Raw genomic sequence first — 18,835 nt, 5'->3', positions numbered from 1 at the left:
CACTTAATAGTTGATAATACCTATTCTTCTAAAAATTCGTAATAGGTTATAAAAAATATAAAATAAATGTATTCAGATGCAGGGACTAATATTTTCGAACTATTGAGGGCTAAACTAAAGGAAAGAAACACACGAGCACAACATCGCGGGAAACGCCCGAAACGACACCGATTTCTCTTTTTAATTTTCTTTGATGATACAAAGGTTTCATTTCTTTCTCTGTTTATAGATTCTGTATATTTTTATGCATTAGGTTTATAACTCGAGCTTTCTACATGATTAAAACCCGTTTTAAGTAGAAGAAGCACTTTTTAGATAAGCCGTTATTCGAAGCACCTTTTACGCAAAGACAATGTTGCAATGGATGGGAGGATCGAGGCGAAAAGTGGCATCTGTGAGTATAAAAATCTCTGGAATTTTTGATTTGTGTGAATTTAATGGCTAATATTTATGAGATGTTCTTGATGTCTATTTTTTTCAGTCAAGAAAGTCTACACAGAAGAGGTAACGGCAAAACCTTCTATATTCCCTGATTTATTATTAGTTTTTTTTTTTTTTTTTTTCGTAAAGTGAGATTTTGTTGTTGGAAGCAATTAATAGTGTGTTTGTTGTTGTGAAAAATTGAAGGCAAAAGCAATATTTTGAACAAAGGAAACGACAACAACAGCAGACCGTTGGATTAGACATCTCTGTTGATCATAAACAACATAGATCCCTTGACGTTCTCAGTTTGCTCAACTTGTCAACATCTTCTCAACAACACTACTCTGTTTGTCCCAATGGTAAATATTTTAAAATCCTATTGTTTGGAATGCAAAAGAAAACCTTTTTTTTTTGTGAAATAATGTAAACATAAAGAACATGGTATTTGTTAATGCATTTGAATGGTTAAAATTCAATTTAATGTTTTTCATTTACAAGGTGCATCAATTGTGCAAGTTGTGTTGAGTTTTTAACAATTCATAGTGTGTTGATACAATTGCTTAAAAGTCGTGTCATCATTTACGCCAAAACGTGTTGCCATCGATCATGCCCCATCATTGACATATTCAGCTCTGAAAATTGTTTCTGATCTGCAATATCAGATTATAAATAAACAAATCGAGTTTTTATTTCATTTTGTTAAAGTTGCCAAACAACCATTAATTTCTGTACCTTTTGACTGAAGTAGTTGAGGAATTGAGAAAGAGGTAGGATGCTAATATATGACATCAGTCAATTATGTGGAACACCTACGTAATGTACGTTATTTATAGAGATTAACTGTTTCATCAAATGCCAAATGGTGAAAATTAAGCAGAATTTGTTTGGTAGTGATGTTGTAACTCGTATGGTTATTTCTGGTCTGACGGCATGGTGCATTTCTGCATTTGATGTTTTTGCCTGTTGTTCATGTGATATATAAATGTTTAACCAAATAAGGAAGGCAAGATTTGGAGGTCAATGCTTCATCGGAAATCTTTATTAACACAGCAACTGCTGAAGATTTTGTTGAAGTTAAGGAATCAGGTGTATAGTTTAACCTTCCTGTGTAACCCTGTCAACTAATAGGTTGAATGGATATTAATTTTTGATGAACGATGCAATTTTGCTGAACAGGAACTCAATTACGCTATCAGATGGAGACTGTATACCTGAAGAAGTGAGTGTTGAGTGGCTACACTAATGAATTCTTGCTTATTTTTGTCTCTTAATATTTTGATTATGTACATAATTCTTATTGCAAGGACACATGCTGTACTTACTAAGTTTTGATGTTTCTGTTCACAGTGCTTCGTGTTACACTCCTGATTATCATAGTAATGCTTCTACTGGTGACAACTGTAAAACAGACCTCTGGAACACAACTTCTCAGTATCGTAAGTATCAAAACATTCACGACATACAAGTTTTTATTTTCTTACACTTTAGGCTTCTCATTTTAGGGCTGGTGGCTCACTAAATTTTCCTGGACCTCTATTTTATTGCAGCTATTATTATCTTTGCTGGTGATTATAAGTGTTTTAAAATTATATCCTTTTGAACTTTTTATTTGTCAGAGACATCTGTTTTTGATTTGCTTGCTGAAGACGGACCAAGTGGCAATATGGAAGGAAGTCCCATACATGAAGCTCATGTTGCATTTTCAGTTGAAGGTATGACATTGTTGATACAGAAGTTGAAGGAAAGTTTCATATTTCAAATTTTAGTGGAGAATTTTTATTTTTAGGATTATTAATCAACTCATTTAGTGGGCAATTTATTTGTTATAAGAAACAAACTACTAGCCATTATACTGTTTGTTGAAGTTTGTGGTTTTCATTTATTTTCACATTAAGAGAATATATCTTTACAAGTAAAAGGGATACTGATATTTAAAATCAGAGAAGCTTCTAAATGGTCCAGAATAAGCAATGAGGAGCCGGATACTAGCAATGAGACTGACCTGTTTCTGAAACATTGTCACCTTTTGTAGATACAACTCTAATATCCTTATTTTTCTTTTATACCTAATGTTAGAGCCTAGATACTATTATTGGGTTATATCTGTTAACTAAAACTTTTGGGTTGAGTAGTTACTTGATATGGTATCTGAGTTAAATTGGCTAATTGTTCGTCTGTTTGAATATCTCCCATTGCATTGATAGAATTATAATAGGTTGCATTTGTCTTTGTTGATGGGATTCATATTTGAATTATGTGTCTTGCAAGCGACAGAGCATGTTAAAGCTTGAAGAATATTCTTAGGCATCTATTAGCTTAAGTTTATTGGTTAAGTGGTCGCCTAACTTATATTAAATTTGTAATTTTAGTATGCCTTACCCTCTTGAGCAACCAACAATTATAGTTTCGAGCAGTTATTTTCATTCATGTGGCTCTTCATTTCAGTTAATATTTCAAAATTCCAAATAATTACATTTTCTGAAGTAATGAAGCTTCTCTTTCTGTAAAATTGAGCTTTTTAGTGCTAGAACACGTAATCTCTTGAATGCCTTCCTTTGCTGATTAGGTTTGGGTAAAGTGGGGACACAAACTCCTGTCCATTCTCCACAACCTGAAAGGTAACTGGGATGCATTAATCATTTTCAGCAATGGATTTCTTCTATTTCTAACTACTTCTAAATTCAGATACTGACAATAATTCCAACAACGCTTTTCAGTAAACTACACCCCGGTCAAATGCATCTTTGAATTGGAGTATCAAATTCTTTTTATAATCTAATAATCATTATTATCTGCCATTTTATTGCCTGTATCAGACACATCCAATATTTTGTAATACTTACAGAGCTAATATCCCAAGTGCAAAATCTTATAGGAACTTTCGTAGGAGGCATGAACTGCTGGTTACTGGATATGATATGCTATAAAAAGTTAGAAGCCAACTGAGCAAATAGTTGCTCTACTTGATGACAAAAAATTGGCAAACATAATAACTCAAATTTTGAGCTATGGAAATTCTGCGTGAAAATATCTATTCTAACTCAACTGGTTTATAAGTATTTGTTATGGTGTGTAAGGCTGACACTTAGAATATTTTATCCCAGGATTCAGTCTTTTAGGAATTTTGCCTTTTTTTTGGTAGTACTTAAACTCGTTGTGAAGTAGAATTTAGTACTTACACCAATATTGTGCTTAAGTTCTTAGTACTGTTTTATTATAAAATGGTTGTCAGAGGCATGAAGCCCCATGGGTTTGGTTTTTTTGTACATATGTTATTGGGTACTTGCTGGAACTCTGATCTCCATTTCCATTTCCCCTTGAACCTTCTGTATTGGGCCTGTTTTCAACTTCACTATTATTACCTTATCTGAAATGTTTCCTTTGGACACATACCTAACTTTCTTCAACTATGTCTAATTATGAGCTATACTAAAAACTCAGTATCAAACTGAAGCCCTAGAAATTCAAAACATTATGCAGACACTATCTGAGTGAGTCTTCTCTGAGTACAGGATATTTCATTATAGATATTCATCACCACGGAAGGCTGCAAGGAGACATAACTCAAAGAACTTAGATTATGTGCTGGATGATCTTGAACTTGAAGTGGTGAGAATCTACTGAATGCATTCATCTTTAATTTATTATATCACTTGATTGGCCTGATTACAACCATACCATGTGTTGTGTCATAAGGTCCATGTTGGTGCTACAATAATTTCCTTTCCTTATGGATTGCTTTTCTTGATATTCATCATTTCAATACTAAGCCAAGTCTCCTTAGAAACAACTTAAGGTCCTAGGTCAAGCCCTAATCAGCTCACATCAGAAATAACCAAGTCCTAAGTAGGAAAATAAAATCTGAATAAAACAAGACTAAAATATCTAGAACTATAAACAATAAAAAATTTCCAACAAAATACAGAATTTTGCTTCTGATTCTACACCACCATCATCTCTAGCATCTGATTTTCACATAGACAATCTTCCAAGAATACAATATTCTTTTGCGTAATCCGAAGGTTGGGTTGAGTTGCTAGTTGATATCTCTTTTTGGACTTCCTTAGGTCTCTATCTTCTTTTGATTGAATTGAATATTTTCTAGTTCTTACAAGACTTTAAACTTGAGCTCCTTGAGGTACTTTTAATGGAGATGTGAACCTAATTTGTGTGATGTGGTAAGTGTAGGATGTGATGATGGAAGATTTAAGTGTGCCTCTTGGTGGAAGCAATTTGGAGTTTTCAACAGGGATAACAAATTCATGTAGCAATCAGAAGCAGAAATATTCAGTCTTCAGTGACTGTACACCGTTTGAAGTCCAAGTTAATAAAATGAAAAGATCTTTCAATGATTCCAGTATCTTCTGCGGCATTGGAAACAACAATGACGACCTATGGGATGGTAGGTTTCCAAATTATTCATAAACTTTCCTGTGTTCTGTCATTTATCTGCATTTGGTTATTGCAATTTGATTTATAGCATTTTACTAATAAAGAATTGAATAGTTAGGGAATTTTTCAGTTGATGGATATGATCTAGCTCTATCTGTATAACCTAAAATTTAGTACAAAATTAAGCTTGGGTGAATTTTCTACTTCAATGATCTTGACAATAGAGTTTTCATTTAAAACAGTATGAACCATATGTTGAACCTATGTACAACTGAATATCGAGGGCATTATGTAGGTCCTAGTTTTTTTTATTTTCATTTTGTTCTTTCTTCTCTCTCATACGATTCCACTTCTCTTATGCCCTTGCCTAATTATTTGTCATCATAACTGCACATTCTCTTTTCCCTTAATTAAAACTTTTGTCATCTTTTTTCCGTTTTTATTCTTCTCCAGATATCTTTCTATCTTTTCTCTTGTTGTTTGGTTTATATGTTCGCTTGACTTTTTTTTCATTATATTTTGATGGTAATAAAAATTTATGGCATTTAAGGTTCAACTTAAACAAACGGTTCCAAGTAAAATAATGAGTAACATGAATTGGTTTTTACTTATCTTGACATTAATAAAAAAGAGGCATTTTCAATTACTAATATTTAAAAAAAAAAAAAAAATCAACTGCAAACTTGGATTAAAAATAAAAATGCTAACTTTGGTTTCTTATACAGAGAAGGACGGTCCAAGGTATGAAAACTCAAAAAGGGGCTGAATTAAGTTTGTGATTGATATGAGGACTCTTCACACAAATATAAAACATAATGCATTTTGTTCTAAGTGATAATTTTTTGAAAATAAGAAATTGAAGCAGTTATGAGATTGAATTGTATTCTTTTTTAATAGGATTACAAGCTATCAGGTTTATAGAAAATAACTGAGTAATATCTTAAATTTATACACAATAAATGGAAATAGATGTACACTAAAAGGAAATAAACATATCTCTAAACTTATGCTTTCTAAGATTTAATATCCAAATCTCCTTTGATTTCTTCAAATTTTTTAACGCTCTCCCTTATGTTGGTACTAGGATATTGTTCCTTTTCTTGAACCATTTGAAAGCAATCAATAAGGATTAACCTGAAACCTCTTCCCAACTGAGATGTATAAAGAAGAAGAGTCTTACTATCGTATTAGGATATTGTTCCTTTTCTTGAACCATTGAAAAGCAATCAATAAGGATTGACCTAAAACCTCTTCCCAACTCAGATGTATAAAGAAGAAGAGTCTTACTTTCGTATTAAGAATGCCCTACATTTATAAATCTAATAATTAAAGAGAACAAGACAGGTCAAGCACAATGACTTTATGTTGCTTGACCGCTGCAGTGTATGCCCACGCTTGTAGGCGTCTACTATTTCTGTTGTTATAATCCTAGAGACAACTGACTTGATTTATGTGTATCTATTACTTTTGCAATCAGTCGGCTTGGTTTGGAGTAAGATAAAACTATTAGACTTGAGAGATGAGAATGAAAGTCTCACAAAATATATTCAAGCTTAAAGTTAGAAGTTAAAATGATATGAATAAAAGGCAAGTATTATCTCACATGTATTCATAGCACCTCAAAATATGCTAGCCAAATTTTTGGTGCTCTTGCAAATGTGTGTAATGTGTCTAAGAGGCATGTATTTATAATTCTGGTGAAAAACTATATGTTTGTAGGCTTTTTAAGCTTTGTACCTTTTATCTAGTCATGTATTCTAGAGTTTGGTCAACCATGAAACTATTAATTGAAAGAAAAAGGATTTAAACATAAACTGGTTGGCTGTGCCCTTACGGTGGTTGAATCATGTTGGGGCAGTCGACTGGGCACTTCATGCCTATCAACCAAAAACACCATTCAGTGTTACGGAAAGTGCCCCCTTTCTGATGTTTTCGGATGATAGCTTTTTTGCAATTTTCCTTGGGTTTTTGAGGGTGCTATTTCAAGCCCACACAGTCAATTTAAGTTCAAAAACCTAAACGAAAGTCCTTGTAACTTAGGATAATCTGTTGGGTGTAACTGTTTTGATCCTTCCCCCGGGTGAACCCCCCCGCCCCCCGCGCCGTGCCCTGCCCCCCCCCCGCCCCCCCCAAAAAAAAAAAAAAAAAGAATTGTTTTGATCCTACAGTCCATTTTTTGTCATTTGAGTCATGTCATCCAGTATGTTCAAACATAAAATAAGATTGGGAATCTAAAGACATAATATCAGACATGAATATATTTATCATTTAATGTTTGCTGCTTTTCTTTTGGGCTAGGAATAGGATATTAGAATTTCCTAATATCTTGTTTGCTATTTGTCAATGCTATGTCTAGTAACTCATGACATAACAATATGGGTCAACAAAATAGTAGATATATATTTCCCGTAAATAACAAACTCTTTGAATAAGAAGCTATCTAAAAGCCCTAAACCTTCTAAGAATAACAAAAATACTCCTCAACTGTTGTATATCCATAAATACTATTAGAATAAATGATAGTAATGTCTAACTAATAAAATTTATGTGTTAATTCATTGAAACATGATTAAAACTCATTTAATTATTCTAAACATATCCATACACTATTCATTGACATGACTAGTGTTAGATTAAATAATCAACCTTTTTATTGACTCAATGTATCATAGTCTGTTTAGATGATAGACTATAAATATCATCTTTATGATACATGTCCCATAATTCTTCCCTGGATACCAAAGGTATTGTGGTGCTTACAGATTCCTTACTCCTTGTAAGTAGCTAGAGAGAAAATGAATTCATTGCTCTTTTTGAATTAATTAGTGTGTATTCCCTTTTAATACTTATGTATGAGAGCAGACTTCTGAATAATGTGCTTTTCAAGACCTATCTAATACCCCATATGGTAATACATTGCATTCACTATGATGTGTGAGATTGTTATCCTACCATATAAAATAACAATATCATTTTCATATTTTAGGCAAGCTCTCTTATATAAATCTCATTTATACAATTAAATTGAGTTCACTGTTACTTGAGGAACATTATACTTTCCAACCATTCATCAATAATTACACTATCCTATCTATGGTGGTTTAGAAAAAAGAAAAAAAGTACACTACTATAGATATTTTGAGGGTTTTCACTTCATCATATTACAGGTAGATTTTTTTAATGTGCTTATCATAACCTAGAAGCAGTTTGGTTCTCGAGATGAAACTTAGGCTTTATAATTTATGTGACTTTTTGTAATATATATTTAAGGTGTCATTGTTCTCTAGGGCAAGTTTAATTTCTGGATGCTAATTTATTTTTACTTTTTCTGTCAACAGTTCAGTCTAGTGTCCTGGAGGAAGACTTTCTTTGTGAGAAGAAACATGATGTATCTGGAAAGATTGGGCACTATCAAACAGAAAGGATTGATTTTATGAAATATGGAAACAATGAAATGTCAAATTATGTTTTTGAGAAACCTCACTCACAGAAGAATAGGTAGTCCATGAGAAAACTTTTTTTTTTGTTTTTTGGTTCCCTATTTTTACTAATTTTACTATATAACTTTTTGATAAACCTGTTCTAACCGTGCAGGGATTCTGTGGAAGCAGCAGGCACATACAATATCCTAGGTTCTTCCATTATCGTTATATTGATCTTGAAACATCAATGAAACAGAGTTTTCTGTAGTTGCTGATTGATCTCTTCTGTTAAATTCAAAATATACTTTTCTCTTATGTTAAACTTGCATCACTTTTCTATTGGTTTCTATGGACCAGAAGTTTGGCTTACCCTTTATCTTTCACCAAGATCAATATTGTGCTTTATGTTTAGATAATCACTATTCTTGTTAACTTTTACACTTTTAATTTACTTGTTTATAAGACCTGATCACTCAAGTCTTTCCATTGATTGCCTTTTGTTTATCTTTAAATCAGATTCACCTTTTCAGAAGCATCAAATATCAGGAAATAATGATGATTTCATAACATCCAAGAGGACGGGGTATAGTGGTTCTGCATCTCCCAGTGGGACAATTCATGGGCAACTTTAGGATACACTAAATGTGTTCTATCTTTCATGTGATGGCAGGTATCCTGCAGTAGGAAGGAATTTTGATTTTAAGAAGGTAATTACTCAACCAGGTTGGTCTTACTCTGAAGATGCAAAGGATAATTTGAGTTTGCTCAGGTAGATGTTAATAACTACTGTTTTTATAATTATTTCTTTTCACTTTGACTCACACGTTTAACGTTTGTAAACTTGATGGCAGTGAAGAGTCATGCTCGTCCAGTGCAGGTTGAATATTGATATCGATAGTCAATATGATGACCCGTTGTTAATCTGCATAGTCTATGTCATTAAACCTTTAAGTAAAGAGATCCTTCTTTTTCCCCATTTATGCCAGTAAGGGGTGAGGCAACTGATAGATCACCACCAAATTCTACGGCAAGAGAATGCAGGAGAAGGCATAAGAATGCTGTTGACAGCCATGTAGATATATATGGTTCGAGGAATATTTATGCCAAACAATCACAAGCCAAAAACATATTTGATGTTCAAAAAGAAAGTTCCATACGAGGATCAGGAAAATGCACAAGGATGCCTATGCCTACCACATCAAAGTTGAAATATTTCCATCACTCTAATTCTTGTTTCCATGATAAATCTGGTCAACTGGGAAGTTGGTTGTTTGAGCATGATACAATCTCTGGTGTCACTACTAGTCAAACATCAGACACAAAAGTTCCAGCCTCAAGATCCAAACCAGAGATGGGAGATCCATTCGGTGGATTTCGTGTTCATGAATCATATATTGATGCAAAGTCATCTTTGGGGGAATCCAGATGTGGCGAATCAGTTAAATGTTCGCCTTTTGAAAGTTCTATTTCTGAGAAGTTTACATGTCGCAAGCCATTTAGTTACATGAACCATCAGGATTCCTCTAATTGCTCAAAGGTTGAACTTCGACCAACCAAACCAAATTTATCGTTAGATTCTCTGTCAAGAGACATGCCACAGGCGTCATTTCCTGTTGCTAGTTCTGATGGAGAGATACTGTTTCTTAACTTGTTAGCCCAGGAAAATGTTAGCAAATATGAGGAAACTAAATCGAAACCTCGGCCAGCCAACCATGACAAGTTTGAGTCTGGTAAACAAAGTTGCAGTTGGAACAATTACATTTTATCGGAAAACAAAACGGCAATGGATGCTTTAAATTCCAAGGACAAGATTCTTGAATGTAGTGAAGCAGAAGATGGAACTTTGGAACTAAAGGAATCTCCAGAAACAGCTAACTCTCTTGAGCACGCTGAGGAGACATCATCATCTGTGAAGATCCCTGACAAAGTTGAAGACAGTATAAATCATGAGTATGTTATACTAGCCAAGAAACTGTCATGCCCTTAATATTCTTCTTTTCTAACTGTAATTTATACTACATAGATACTCATAGGTTTACCTTGTTGATATTACATAGATACAAAAACAGTATGGAAATTCATCTTCCTTGTCAAAATGAGAATAAAGGTACCCAATATATATTTTTTTCTCTGTTTAATTTCATTCGTGTCATGGGTTGATATAATCCTCAATTCTCTCAAAGTGTTATTTTTTTTTCTTTAACTTATTTAATTTGTTTTACACAGATCTAGATGGTTCAGGACCTGAAGAAAGCAAGAGGCAAGGAATTGGTGCAAATTCATCCAGCTCGGTGGTGATGCTGGAAAGCTATGTTCTCCAGATTCTTTGTATGCAGGAGGTAGAGAAGGATGTATCTGGGCAGGGCAGTCTGAAGTAGGTGTAATTCCTTTCCCAAGTCTTTTGAAATTAATGAACTCAAAGACAAATGCAATTGGTTTAGGAAAACTCAATTTGTAATATATCAAGTAGAGCATGTAGTACCTTAAAGTTTGAGCAAATGTATTAGGAAATAGTATATAGTAAAGTGTACTTTTTAATGCTGTCTATCACACACACAAGGATCTTGTATGATAATAAGCTGACAGGGAAAGTACCAACAGAAAGATAAAGGAAACGATCATTTCTCAAACACTGATAAAATATAATCTTCAGCGATACTTTTACTGAATGTTTATAATTTTATTATTCCCGTGCAATTATATGCTTCTTTTTACTAGGATAGCTGAGCCCTTTCACAGATGATACCAATTGATCAATATCTGTCAGCGTTAGGGGCTTCTTGTAAAATCCATTTGCTCCTTCCTTTTTACACCTGTTTGAGGAAAAACAAAAGCTATGGAAATTTTGTAATTTCGGCAAAATAGTAAAAGAAATCTTGAGTGTCCAAGCAATTACAGCTCAATTCGCCGGGGGTTATTCTCAGATGATAATATAACCACTGGTATGTTCTTCATGGTGGGCGATTCCTGTTTGCAGCATCAAGAATAAAAATTAGATTGAGATCTTTGGTTTAAGGGGTCACGGTTGTATCAAATTGTGGTAAAAACTTTTAAATTGTTCCCTTCTCCAAAACCTCAATATATTATGAATTGGATTACATACAAAGGCTTCTTCACAATTAACAAATTAAGCAAAACAGAATAATTAATAACATGAGTCGAGTATTTCACATATTAAGTGAGAGCATACTCCATAAACATTCCTTTTAGCACAGTATTAGATTACGCAACAATCATTTATTTATATTGTGAAAATCAATATTGTTGTTACAAAACAAAATACCCAAATCCTTTAATTTATTTATTTATTTATTTTTTTTTTATAAAGTGTTTGGTTTTAAATATTATCCATTATAGCTGTTAGTTATTTAATAGAGAGCGATCACAATTATAAGCTTTAAAGTATTGTTATCTTTTGTTACTTATCGAGTGTAAGGACTAAAAATATATTATTTAGAAGAAATGTCCTTCATTAATAGTGAACACAACCAATTTTTAGTTCTCTGTGTCATTTACCTACCTTCATTTTNGTCATTTCCTGTTGCTAGTTCTGATGGAGAGATACTGTTTCTTAACTTGTTAGCCCAGGAAAATGTTAGCAAATATGAGGAAACTAAATCGAAACCTCGGCCAGCCAACCATGACAAGTTTGAGTCTGGTAAACAAAGTTGCAGTTGGAACAATTACATTTTATCGGAAAACAAAACGGCAATGGATGCTTTAAATTCCAAGGACAAGATTCTTGAATGTAGTGAAGCAGAAGATGGAACTTTGGAACTAAAGGAATCTCCAGAAACAGCTAACTCTCTTGAGCACGCTGAGGAGACATCATCATCTGTGAAGATCCCTGACAAAGTTGAAGACAGTATAAATCATGAGTATGTTATACTAGCCAAGAAACTGTCATGCCCTTAATATTCTTCTTTTCTAACTGTAATTTATACTACATAGATACTCATAGGTTTACCTTGTTGATATTACATAGATACAAAAACAGTATGGAAATTCATCTTCCTTGTCAAAATGAGAATAAAGGTACCCAATATATATTTTTTTCTCTGTTTAATTTCATTCGTGTCATGGGTTGATATAATCCTCAATTCTCTCAAAGTGTTATTTTTTTTTCTTTAACTTATTTAATTTGTTTTACACAGATCTAGATGGTTCAGGACCTGAAGAAAGCAAGAGGCAAGGAATTTGTGCAAATTCATCCAGCTCGGTGGTGATGCTGGAAAGCTATGTTCTCCAGCTTCTTTGTATGCAGGAGGTAGAGAAGGATGTATCTGGGCAGGACAGTCTGAAGTAGGTGTAATTCCTTTCCCAAGTCTTTTGAAATTAATGAACTCAAAGACAAATGCAATTGGTTTAGGAAAACTCAATTTGTAATATATCAAGTAGAGCATGTAGTACCTTAAAGTTTGAGCAAATGTATTAGGAAATAGTACATAGCAAAGTGTACTTTTTAATGCTGTCTATCACACACACAAGGATCTTGTATGATAATAAGCTGACAGGGAAAGTACCAACAGAAAGATAAAGGAAACGATCATTTCTCAAACACTGATAAAATATAATCTTCAGCGATACTTTTACTGAATGTTTATAATTTTATTATTCCCGTGCAATTATATGCTTCTTTTTACTAGGATAGCTGAGCCCTTTCACAGATGATACCAATTGATCAATATCTGTCAGCGTTAGGGGCTTCTTGTAAAATCCATTTGCTCCTTCCTTTTTACACCTGTTTGAGGAAAAACAAAAGCTATGGAAATTTTGTAATTTCGGCAAAATAGTAAAAGAAATCTTGAGTGTCCAAGCAATTACAGCTCAATTCGCCGGGGGTTATTCTCAGATGATAATATAACCACTGGTATGTTCTTCATGGTGGGCGATTCCTGTTTGCAGCATCAAGAATAAAAATTAGATTGAGATCTTTGGTTTAAGGGGTCACGGTTGTATCAAATTGTGGTAAAAACTTTTAAATTGTTCCCTTCTCCAAAACCTCAATATATTATGAATTGGATTACATACAAAGGCTTCTTCACAATTAACAAATTAAGCAAAACAGAATAATTAATAACATGAGTCGAGTATTTCACATATTAAGTGAGAGCATACTCCATAAACATTCCTTTTAGCACAGTATTAGATTACGCAACAATCATTTATTTATATTGTGAAAATCAATATTGTTGTTACAAAACAAAATACCCAAATCCTTTAATTTATTTATTTATTTATTTTTTTTTTATAAAGTGTTTGGTTTTAAATATTATCCATTATAGCTGTTAGTTATTTAATAGAGAGCGATCACAATTATAAGCTTTAAAGTATTGTTATCTTTTGTTACTTATCGAGTGTAAGGACTAAAAATATATTATTTAGAAGAAATGTCCTTCATTAATAGTGAACACAACCAATTTTTAGTTCTCTGTGTCATTTACCTACCTTCATTTTTTTAAGTAGCTCATATCCTGTCATTCCTGGCATACTATAATCTGTGATGACCAAATTGACCTCCAAGTCCTGCAAGGCAAGAAGATCTATGAGCTTTTCATGGGAAAAAAAAAAAAAAAAATCAATATTTTGTGTGAATTGAAGTGGGTTTGATTCAATTATTGGAGGTCCTAACTAAAGGCCACTCACGCTATTGCAGGTGCAGGAGTCTTGTCCGTGTGCAAGGCCCAAGAACTCAAGCGCTTTTTCCCCGTTCTCTGCAGTAGTCACTACAATAACACAAAATTCATTATTATTTTCAAAAACTATTACCAAAATCAACAATAAATGGAGATCTACAATATTTTTAATAATTAATAGAAATAAATTATAAAATAGCAATCACCTTCACGACTAATAGTAATAATAATAACAATAAAGGAAATTAATAACCCAAAATCCTTTATATAGTTAATATAAACAATCAACCATATTAATGTGAAGAATAGACTAGGAGATGAGATACACCATACCTTCCAATAGATCCAAAATTTAGTCTTATGCTCAATGTTTTAACAATCTTTAAGTTACATATTAGAATGAAAAATAACAAATTTCCCACCAGCACAATGAACCAAAGAGAAATATGTTGAACTTTCTTTGAGTTGGATTTATGTCAGAAAATATATTTTACCCAAAACGTAGAAAACATATACATAGTTTTCAATGACAAAGAATAAAGAGTTATTACAATGAGTAATGAAAAAAATATAATAAAAGAGTAAGAGACGTAACCTCTACATGCAGAATTGGTGAGCAGTAACTGTTGGATGATATTTCTGTCAACACTACTATCATCAACAGCTAAAACGTGAGGTAATTTTTCAGTTGAAGAAGAAGCCATCTCCAAAGCAAAAGCACAATTAAAACTTACAGAAATAAAGCAAGTGAACAAAGAAACGGAAATGGTAGCGTGTACATAGACGACAAAAAGAGAGCCAAAAGAAACGTTTCTCTGACAAACACACAACAGTATATCTACGAACCTATGCCAAGGCTTACTAGTGATAAGTGGGGGGCCTGTTACCTTTGCTCTGCGTATGCCAGTGCCTTTCATCTTTTATACAGCAAATAAATGAATTGTGTTCGAGCAGATTCATTAAAAATACAACGGATAAATGCCTGCATCATTTTTTTTAAATAAATGATTAAATGCACCAAAGATTTTTTTTTTTAATTTTATTTTTTTTAAAAAGGTGATAGTTTATCTCTTATATACATTCTTTGATACTTTAAAAAGAGTAAGAAATTGAAATAAAATAATGGACCTGATATTTTGTTGTCTTTGAACCTTTGGTTGATGTTAAACCCAATTACCAGGAATGAATTCGATAACAAAAGTATAAGCTCAAACTATAAAAAGAGCAATATCCAATGTTATAGTGAAAGCAAACTCAATGAGGTAAAGCCTGAGAACAAAATAGAGAGAGAGAGAGAGAGAGAGAGAGAGAGAGAGAGGGTAAACAATGAAAGTCGAAGCCCACACTGTCCAAGGACTTAATTGAAGCAAGATTTAAAAATGAGAAAAAAAATCAAAAACCCACCTACGATTTCAGAACGTCAAAGTTTGGGTGTAATTTTAACGATTTTAATCAACTTATCCTCTGTCGTTCAAAATACCTTTAAATTGGTTACGGCGTTAAACGATTCTTTAAATATTCATGTGTGGATTAGATATAGGAGTAAACATCTTTTCCCACCCAAATAATGACCCAATGACATTTTTCCACCCACGAACTTTTAAAATGACACTTTGTCACCCAGACATTATGTTTCGTTAATAATTTTCGTTAAATACAATGATATTTATTGTTAAGACGAAAATACCCCCACCAAAGATAAACCCCTAATTGCAGGCCACTACAAATCAAAGTTTCGCAGCCCAAATTCCGACCGATTCTGGCACCAGAAATCGACCCGTCACCACTTGATGAGAATCCAAGCCGATCATGTTCTTTAAACATGCAAGAGAGTTCATTGAAGATTCAAGGATCCCAAGATGGACAACATTCGGTCCAATCACTCAAGGAAGCTCACAAACTTGTCCAAGAGGTGTTAAGGACCCAAGACATGGCACAAGCCTTTTTTGCAGCCGAAGCCGTGGAGATCAAGTGGGAAGAAGCTTCATTGGTCCAAGCTCAAGTTGTGGATGCTATTTGGTTCAAATGTTGAAGGAAATTCAAGAAAATTGTGATTAGGGACATAAATCCTTAATTTAAGGAAAGGTTGTCCATGACATTAAATGGGTATGGCTTGCACTTTTGATATTGTATGGTAGGGAATTATCCCTTAATATTTTTGTGTAATATTTTGTTATAATATTCATGTAATATTTGCTAGGGTAATTCTCTTGTTTTGTAAATCCTATTTAAAGGCCACTCTATCATAATATGAACTAGATATTGAATATTGCATGAATAGTATTTTGCCTTGGAGAATTGTTTTCTCTTGGGTTCCTTTATCCAAGTTCAGCCAAACTTGGTGGTGGATTGATCCTTGGATTGATCCTTCAAGCTGGTGGACTTCCTTTCGGCTTGATTGATCCTTGATCATCTATCTTGTAAGTTAATCTCACTTGGTTACCATTCATCTCACTTTTCGGGTTGGTTTGTTTTGTTGTGTTCCAAGTTTGTGTTATGCATATCAAAGTGGATTGAGTTTGTGTTGATTGAGGCTTGATAAAAGGAGTTGTTCTATAGTGTTATAATGGTTATGTGTGCTTGTAAAGTGTTAGCCGAATTGTGTTAGGGTGTTGCAAGGGAAGTTTGGCTTAGGTTGAGTTGAAATTGGTTGAAGTAGGGTGATATATGAATTGAGGTTGCATGAATTCATATCAAATTGGTATCAGAGCCATGGTTGTGGATTGAATTTGTGATGATTGGAGTTGTGATTGATAAAAAAAAAAAAAATTGTAGGGAAGTGTTGAGTGTGTAGTTCGGCCGACCCATCCATTGCCAATTCTTGTGCAAAATTTTTTCTTTTTCATTGAACACTATTCCAAGTACGAACCCTAACCACCAACTTGACACCTCATCCAAACCTAACCAATTCCATCCAAATTCAACTAAAACCAATCCCATTTCAACCAAAAAGCCCTCAACACTAACCACCTACATAAACACTATTCATTAACCTAATTACATATTACTATTCACAGATTACTATTTCCCAAAACCAAATTACACAAATTTCATCCTCTCACCCTTCACACCTCAAATAACATTATTCCACGATTCCAAAGTGACACTGTTCATTCAAAGTTACTGTTCACAGTAGCTAAAACTCACCAAATTTTCATGGCAAACAAGACTTAGGGCCGCCCCCAGGGGTAGGCAGGTAAGGCACCTGCCTAGGGCCCCAAAGAAAAAAGCCCCAAAAGGGGCCCAAAATTATTTTAAGATTTTTTTAAATAGATTTATAGAAATACCAGTAGGCCTAAAAAAGTTTATAATTTTTTTATCCAAAGTGGTCTAAAGGGCCCCAAAAAAGCCAAAAAGGCCCAAATTCATTATAATTTTTTACATAAATTTACAAAAAAAACCATGTTTCATATTTTCCATTTACACCCCTAAATTAACTAAACTAGTTATTTAAATGTCTAAAATTTCAAAACACCCATTCAATCCCTAAAATGATGAAAACTTTGCATCTCCACCCCTTTACACCGCCATAGTGTCGCTGTCGACGTTAAAGTGATGATTCCGGTAAAATTATTCACCAAAATCAACTGGATTCATCACTTAATCATTTTCGAAATGTTTTCCCCAGTCTTGACAACCCCCAATTTGGCCGATTTTTGCTAATTTTCGCAACCCATTTTCATTCTTCACCGCGTGCGACAGCCATTTTTGGCACATATCCATTGTCGTTGACCTTCCCCGACACCACCATCTTCATCCCCTCAGCCCCCTACCCAAAACCCCTCACTTACCTGACCTCGGTAGCCCACCGTCCACCTCTCGCCCTCACAAGAAAGATTAGGTAATTTGGCTATATTATCAATTGAAAAAGATTTGGTTTCTAAACTTGAATATATAAATTTAATTAGTGATTTTGCATCTCAAAAGGTAAGAAAAATAAATTCGAAATAATTTTTTTAATATATGCTTATTATTAAAAGGGCCCTAAAGTAACTCTTTTCTAGGGTCACAAATGTTCTTGAGACGGCCTTAACAAAACCACTTCCTCCCTAACTTCATCCCTACCACCATGGGAGTGTGCCAACCTAAAAATCCAAGAGGAACTTGATGATGTAAAAAAGAACATGTCCAGCACGATAGAATTGATGGTTAACATGTCTAAGGACATTGCTAATCTATCCCAATCCAAATCCACCCTTGAAGAAACCCCACAACCGTCCCAATGAGAACGACCACACTACCGCCAAAGAACCATCATTAGGACACCACTATATATGGAAAACTTAAGAGGTAGTAGTGCTTTCTCTAGTGAATTCGAGGCACCTAGGAAGAGAAGAATTGATGATAACAGGGGCATCAAAATAGATTTGCCCGAATTTGAAGGTTGTCTAGACCCTAATGCCTTCCTTGATTGGTTGAGTGATATTGAGAGAGTATTTGAGTTCAAGGGGTATTCGGATGAGAAGAAATGTAAGGTAGCTATTCTAAAGTTCAAGGGATATGCTTCCTTATGGTGGGAAAACACTTGAAAGAAAAGAGAAAGAGAGGGGAAGACTAGTGTAAGCTCATGGGATAAATTGAAGAGGATGTTGAAAAAGAGATTCTTGCCCGATAATTACAAGCAAGATCTCTACTTGAGTTTGTACAATCTTAAGCAAGGGGATAGGAAAGTAGAGGAGTATATATGGGAGTTTGAGGTCCTTATGATGAGAAGTGATATTCCGGAGGAAAAGGAGTAAACCATCACTAGGTTCTTGGGAGGTTTACAAAGAGAAATAGCTCACAAGGTGGAATTGCAACCTTATCATTCCTTGGGAGATGTGTGCAAGTTAGCCAACAAGGTTGAGAAGCAACTCCAAAGTTTGAAACTTCCAGCCCCAAAACCATATTTCAAGGGCAGCAACTCATTCAAAGGATCCCCATCCTATTCCAAACCCTATGTCAACTCTAACAAAGATAAGG

At 33.9% G+C, this 18,835-nt stretch overlaps 3 protein-coding genes across 7 annotated transcripts; 2 read left to right on the top strand and 1 right to left on the bottom strand.

Moving 5' to 3' along the window:
• The first annotated feature begins 119 nt into the window (after positions 1–119).
• Positions 120–10,923, top strand: LOC116118305. Of its 5 annotated transcripts, XM_031404301.1 has the most exons (19): positions 120–204; positions 316–394; positions 482–504; positions 628–782; positions 1,423–1,509; positions 1,600–1,642; positions 1,771–1,859; positions 2,040–2,135; positions 2,990–3,041; positions 3,936–4,032; positions 4,612–4,825; positions 8,154–8,313; positions 8,410–8,447; positions 8,754–8,820; positions 8,908–9,006; positions 9,089–9,114; positions 9,224–10,187; positions 10,295–10,344; positions 10,464–10,923. In XM_031404301.1, exons 2-19 carry the CDS (start codon positions 353–355, stop codon positions 10,613–10,615), a joined length of 2,454 nt encoding a protein of 817 aa, XP_031260161.1. In that variant the 5' UTR covers positions 120–204; positions 316–352; the 3' UTR covers positions 10,616–10,923. The 5 variants fall into 5 exon arrangements, with proteins under 5 accessions (XP_031260161.1, XP_031260168.1, XP_031260172.1 ...); XM_031404308.1 differs by lacking the exon at positions 120–204 and having other exon boundaries at positions 218–394; positions 3,951–4,032; XM_031404312.1 differs by lacking the exon at positions 120–204 and having other exon boundaries at positions 218–394; positions 8,410–8,438; positions 8,760–8,820.
• An 850-nt stretch (positions 10,924–11,773) lies between these two features.
• Positions 11,774–12,543, top strand: LOC116117970. The gene is made up of 3 exons (XM_031403952.1): positions 11,774–12,115; positions 12,223–12,272; positions 12,392–12,543. Exons 1-3 carry the CDS (start codon positions 11,949–11,951, stop codon positions 12,541–12,543), a joined length of 369 nt encoding a protein of 122 aa, XP_031259812.1. The 5' UTR covers positions 11,774–11,948.
• A 305-nt stretch (positions 12,544–12,848) lies between these two features.
• On the bottom strand, positions 12,849–14,790 carry LOC116117961 (two-component response regulator ARR17-like). Its single transcript, XM_031403943.1, has 6 exons — positions 14,761–14,790; positions 14,469–14,577; positions 13,884–13,963; positions 13,686–13,763; positions 13,062–13,132; positions 12,849–12,978 (listed from the first exon to the last, which is right to left on the bottom strand). The coding sequence occupies exons 1-6, from the start codon at positions 14,788–14,790 to the stop codon at positions 12,849–12,851; spliced, it is 498 nt and encodes a 165-aa protein (XP_031259803.1).
• Positions 14,791–18,835: the final 4,045 nt, after the last annotated feature.

The sequence above is a fragment of the Pistacia vera genome, unplaced genomic scaffold (assembly GCF_008641045.1).
Source record: "Pistacia vera cultivar Batoury unplaced genomic scaffold, PisVer_v2 Contig124, whole genome shotgun sequence".
NCBI classification, from domain to species: Eukaryota; Viridiplantae; Streptophyta; class Magnoliopsida; order Sapindales; family Anacardiaceae; genus Pistacia; species Pistacia vera.
Note: the sequence above shows the minus strand (reverse complement) of the source record. Positions and strands in the feature narration are given on the sequence as shown.